At 36.6% G+C, this 5,747-nt stretch overlaps 1 protein-coding gene across 1 annotated transcript; it reads right to left on the bottom strand.

The window, feature by feature from the left end:
• Positions 1 to 230: 230 nt before the first annotated feature.
• LOC105157092 (ER membrane protein, putative (DUF962)) lies at positions 231 to 4,811 on the bottom strand. The gene is made up of 4 exons (XM_011073388.3): positions 4,166 to 4,811; positions 773 to 835; positions 619 to 690; positions 231 to 536 (listed from the first exon to the last, which is right to left on the bottom strand). Exons 1-4 carry the CDS (start codon positions 4,502 to 4,504, stop codon positions 420 to 422), a joined length of 591 nt encoding a protein of 196 aa, XP_011071690.1. The 5' UTR covers positions 4,505 to 4,811; the 3' UTR covers positions 231 to 419.
• Positions 4,812 to 5,747: the final 936 nt, after the last annotated feature.

Below are 5,747 nucleotides of genomic sequence, written 5' to 3'. Positions count from 1 at the left end.
TTATGTTGTTATATGGATATGATACGATGAATTATATTAAAAAGAATTTAAAAAAAGGGTATTTCACAGTCGACATGTAATAAAAATTTATGGGATTTATGTATAACCGATGAAATGGGCAAAGAGCAGTTAGAAAGAACGAAGTTAAGAACCTTAGTCACAGAGGACTTAATATCAGAAGCTGGGACAATGCATGGCGATGACACAAATGAACTCATGGTACGAGAAACTTTGACAAGACCAGACGAACCATGTAGTCTGATTTATTACGTTATTTATTGTAAGTATAGTATCCGAGGAAATATAAGCATATGTATACATACATACATAAATACATACATATATATCCTCATCTGTGCATGTAACACACCGAGGAAAACCAAGGTGGCAACGGTTGGGTAGGATGCTTGTGAACGAGTCTAAGAATTTTTCTTCTGTTTCTTGTCTTTCCAAGCTTTGATTTCAGCATCGATTTTCGCTTTTACGCTAGCATGAAACCCAGGGTACGGCTCGTACCCGAAGGCAGACTGAAGAAGCTGTAAGCAACCACCAGCAAAGTTTAGTCATTACCGTATCTCAACAGTCCATACAAAGTAGTGAATATAATGGTCGATATACCTCGAGCAGTACGAAGTACGGTGCCATAAGGAATGCTTGAGCAAGGTTGTCCAAAAGAGCAGGCGCCCGTTTCTACAAAAGTGATAAAGTACATGAAAAAAAAAAAAGAGAAATGTAGGAGTCGAGGGAAACGACATTTGATCTGAATAGTTACCTCGAAAACACCGTGGCCTATGAACTGCCCAGTCCAGCATAGTAACTGAGATGCCAGAGCAACCTGGTAAAGTGAGTAATAATCAGCAACAAATGCAAGTTGATCATATTGAATGTTGTTCAGACCTTCTTACCGTGTTAGCATAAAGGGAAGCTCGAAACTGTTTCAAGTCATTCGAATAAAGAAACAAACCATCTATGAATTTTTGATAACTCATATGAATGGAGCTGAGTTAACAAGGATGCAATGAATGTATTTATCTTCACTCCATCTAATGCTTACACGAGGAAGCAAAACATATTTTTGCTAGGCAAGAAAAAGCAGAAACTGTTGGAGTGTGGCCAAAAGCCACATGACTTTTTCTTATATATTGTCTTCGATAGTAAGAACGTTCAGAGTTTAGACTGCAAAACAAGTTAATATACTGGAGGGAATGATAAGTACACTCGAGTAGAAAAGCATAACTATGATATTCTATAAGCTTCCATGTGACTTATTGCTTCTTTGGATTATGTTTGTATGCTTTCACTTTTTATAGGAACTAACGAAGTGCAGAGAACGGCATTTCCTCAATCAGGAAATTACACTACTCCAGAGATGAATTTGAAGAAAACATAACTTTATGTACGTAAAGCACTAATGTGATTGAGTATCAATAGGATTTCATATTTGTTTTTATCTTGGGCAAGCAATGAACAAACAGAGTTTCCTGGTCATCATTTACCGTCCAGGATTCTTCCATAGTTTAGGAAATACCACAGAAGTAACTGCAGACTGAATCAAACTCCCACGATGAAGATAATTCGTTTCCCTGATAACATTCTATGTATTTTTCCTATGAAAATCAGAAAAGGTTTTATTTCCCATTTCTATTGTTTTTTCTTTTGTGATCCAAGTTTACGAAATAAAGTTCATCTCAGCGTTAATATCACAAACACAAGATTGAGTACCATAAACACCACTTCATGGTACTTCCTAAGATCAAATGGACTAAAGATGCTTTCTGATCAAAATGGCCCAGAAATGCAGAATTTTTCCATCTCAAATTCAGGAATCATGTTTTCACTTCTTGATGCCCACTTGAGACTTGGATGAAGGCCGATCTTCCATCACAGGAAATATTAAAAACTTGACTAAAGGATGAGTTATGCGTAGGTACCATCCCACTGTGCAAAGTGATTCAACTACTTATAGTAATTATACTGAAAGAAATAAAAGTTGAGGCAGCAGCTGAGGACCAAACGGAGAAGGAAGGATGGTGGCTGGCTTGAGCCAGATGGTACATATCTCACAAAAGAAATTCTCTGTCGAAGATTTGATAAGGAAAAAATATAGGAGAAAGCAAAATGAAATCAAAGCAATATAAAATCCCAACCTTGTTGGGTTATCCATAACAGAGAGGAGAGAGGTGATGGATGTGTTGGAGAAGGAAAGAACACATGAAGAAGAGCTATGCCTAAGCATTCCTTGCGGATGCCTTGATCTCCAGTAAAGTAATTGAAATCCAGTTAATAAAGGTATTGCATTCTATTCTTCGCTTTTCCATTAAAATACAAACACCATGCTTATACAAGAATAAGTATTAAGCAAGCATAACCATGTGATAGCCTTAAACATCCGAAGGAACATCTTGGAGTTTTAATATACCAAAAAATCTATAGCCAAAACCAATAGTATAATTTTGAGTTCTTTAAAGAGCAAAACGAGATCTGTACGAGAAAATAGAATTACGTACTCTAGTACATTCTCAAAATGATAGGTTGTTTGATGCACACTTCTTTGACACACAAATTTCAATTACTAAGGTTGGCGGACCTTGGAGATCTGAACAAACCCTATTCCAAATGAGATAAAGGATCAGAGAATCAACAGAAATAACTTAGCACCGGGTAGAATAGCCAGAGTGAGAACGAACTTGACAACTGTAGTAATTATATGTAATTGCGGTATTCTAACAAGGAGATTAAAGTGGAGCTGCTAAAGATAAAAATTCTGGATCTGTGAAGTTCTAAAACAATGAAAATGATGAAAGACATTTTAGGACATCACAGTAAAGCAAGAAAATTAATTAAGATCGTAACATTGAAGCTGCTAACTCCTGCTCCTGCCACTCACTTTTCTTCTCCTTTTGAAGGGAATAGAGTCCGTAAAAGCAGTAATGTGATTCAGAGAAACAACTACCTGGAACTATCGTCTGGGCACACACAAGTTTTTTGCGTAGTGTACATTTAATTTCCTTAGCACTCTCTATTGAAGGAAACCCAACTGCAGTGATCATTATTGTGAAACGAATGGACCAAAATCAGGAAATGATTTAACCTCATTGATGATGGATACTGGTCTCGTAGACAAACTCTATAAGATGACCCTGGATCAGTAAAACTGCGAGTATCATCTTTTAGGAAAAGCCTTTACAGTGTAAAGTGGTCTTAAGACTGTGCACTCACTAAAGATAAGGACCATGTTATGACCATGAGAGAGACAAGGCACTCCTAACAAGAACTACCTTTTGTTACCAATGGTTAACATGATGTAATGGCATAAATCTTTTATCATTGGAGTACAAGTTATTAAACTAAGTATAGGCAAAGGTGCAGCAAGAAATAGGTGAGGATAATACTTTGTGGATAACAGACATCAAAGATCATAAGTCCTATTTGTTCCGCCCTACAGCTGTACGTCTGCTTATCGAAGCACATACAAATAACTGGATAAGCTCTATTTTCCCCGACGAAAATTTGAGACGGTGGGAGGCATGTTAATCCAGTAGCCGATGCAACTGGAAATAACGTTGGACGTAGGTATCAATACCATATTTGACTTATGCAGTCGGTAACAAAGTGTTGTTGTTTGAACGGGATGAACTTCAGGAAAATCTAAAAGAGAGCCTTCTCTTTCATTTAAGTACCTGGGCTTACAGAAAAGGACACTCCAGAAATTACCAGGGATATCTCATATTATTATGCCACCTACAACGCTTAGGGAGCTTAAAACATGGAAGTCTCAGCTGGAGATTATTGGCATAATATTCTACAATTCTAGCAGAAATTACAACAATTAAAGATCGGAAATGCAAGAACGCAAGAAATTCGAGCAACTCAACAATCCAATAACACAGAGTTCACATGTCCAGTTCACAAGAAAACTAAAAGAAGCTAAAAACTATTGTCCAAATGCAAAGTAAGTGCCAGTAATAAAATCAAATTTATGTCCTTGTATGAGATTTTCATCTACAGCCCGCTGTCATCACTCAAGAAAGTAAGAAAAAGGCCAAAAGAGAAACACCCATCACACATAAATCCCAACAAAAACACTGAAAACAACAACAATGATTCATAGAAACAAAAACACAAACATATACCAATCACAAAACATGAAAACCCATAAAATTACCTTCCAACCCAAAGAAAAGCCAAGGCGATGGCCAAGAGCGCTGCTCCCAACCCAGCACATAAAGAACAACAGAGCAGCCAAAGAACCAGCTTTCCTATCCAGACTCACGTAATACAAGGCATAAATCACAGTGAACAAGAACCCATAATTCAAGACCAAGAAACTCTGATCCCACAACTCAATCGGGGAGGCCCCGAACAGCGGCGGCGTGAAATATAAAAGAAGCAAAGCTGTGAAGGCAATTGGCCATACGAACATCATGTGGAACAATATGTTTACAGGGTTGCTGTGATAAGCTCCATAGAAAGCAAACTGTTCTTCCAAATCAAACATTCCCATCTCTCTTTTCTTCTTCTTGAACTCTTCCTTGGTGGTTTTTCTGGAATTTGGATGCCAAGATTGAATCTTTCCCCTTTTATACTGGGTTTAGAAGACTAACTAGGGTAGGGGTTGCACATTGGAAGTGGCAAAAACTGCAGGCAGAATTTTGGTGAAGGATGCGGGAAAGTCCTTGGTTTACCGTGGCGTTACGCTGTGACTTCTTGTTCAACTGATGATGCCTATGCGTGCGAACTTGTTAAAATGCGCCCTGGTGGTGCTCCTCCCTAACCTACGCCTTCTTTCAGGCTTTGGTTGGTGTGGGCCTCCGGGGAAGTAATTAGTTACAGTTGATGTAGGTAGACCAATGGCAATGACTGCCAATTAAATCTTTGCACTTTCTTTTGGGCTGACTTTATTGTTATTATTAATTTTTCAATAAAATTTTAATTCTATAAACTAAAAATATTTCACAAAAATCATATCATTTTAAATAATACATAAATATAACTAAGATTTTTCACTTACTTTTTAAAATCTTAGCAAAGTAATTTAATTTTAATCATATAAGATATCGTGTTTGGACTTTAAATGTATGCATGTGCTCGTGCTAGAGTAAGAAAAAAAAAAAAAAGCAAACATAAAACTTGCATGTGCATTTACAAAACTATGATAGAGAATTGTATGCTCTTTTTTTTTTCCTTTTCTTGAGTGAATACATTACAATTAAATCGTGAATTTTAATTATTAATATTAAATATTTCTAAATATTTAATAAGTATTATGAAAGTAGACCAACACTCACATGTTAGTGGAATCCAAACTAAACTATAGAGTTTCAATTTCGCGGACTAAAGTACGCCTCACGATTACTTGAACAATTGAAAAATATGAATTAATGTGTAGCATTTTCTTTGAATCCCAAATATTTATATACTATATGTACACAAATCTTCTGAGCTTAGGAGTTGGGGGCTTCTCCTTCCCTTACCCTAACATCGAATAAAGTTGTGTTAGCTTCTGGCTAAGAGCAGCCTAACTCACATTGTTAACTACCCAACTCTCCTGCTTAGCTGCCTATTGATTAAGGGAGTTCAACCCAATGCCTCGTGGTAGTTACCCTGATAGAAAAAATTTAATATTGTTGAACCCAATTCTCACTTATTCTCTCAACTCTTTTTCGTTTTTAGGTTACTCTAAGCTTATATTTTGCACTCCATACGAAAAATATCACTTTATCATCATATTTCATCATTATTCTCAC

Source organism: Sesamum indicum, linkage group LG3, assembly GCF_026168435.1.
Source record: "Sesamum indicum cultivar Baizhima isolate 11 linkage group LG3, ASM2616843v1, whole genome shotgun sequence".
NCBI lineage: Eukaryota > Viridiplantae > Streptophyta > Magnoliopsida > Lamiales > Pedaliaceae > Sesamum > Sesamum indicum.
This window is presented reverse-complemented; position numbering and strand designations above follow the sequence as displayed.

Bases quoted from the DNA above. Each gene is read 5' to 3' on its own strand.
- LOC105157092 (XM_011073388.3), bottom strand. From the start codon at position 4,504: ATGGGAATGTTTGATTTGGAAGAACAGTTTGCTTTCTATGGAGCTTAT. The intron at 691-772 runs GTAACTATTCAG...TCACTTTTGTAG, and splicing joins TAGGCCACGGTGTTTTCGAG to AAACGGGCGCCTGCTCTTTT. The intron at 537-618 runs GTATATCGACCA...GGTTGCTTACAG, and splicing joins CGTACTTCGTACTGCTCGAG to CTTCTTCAGTCTGCCTTCGG.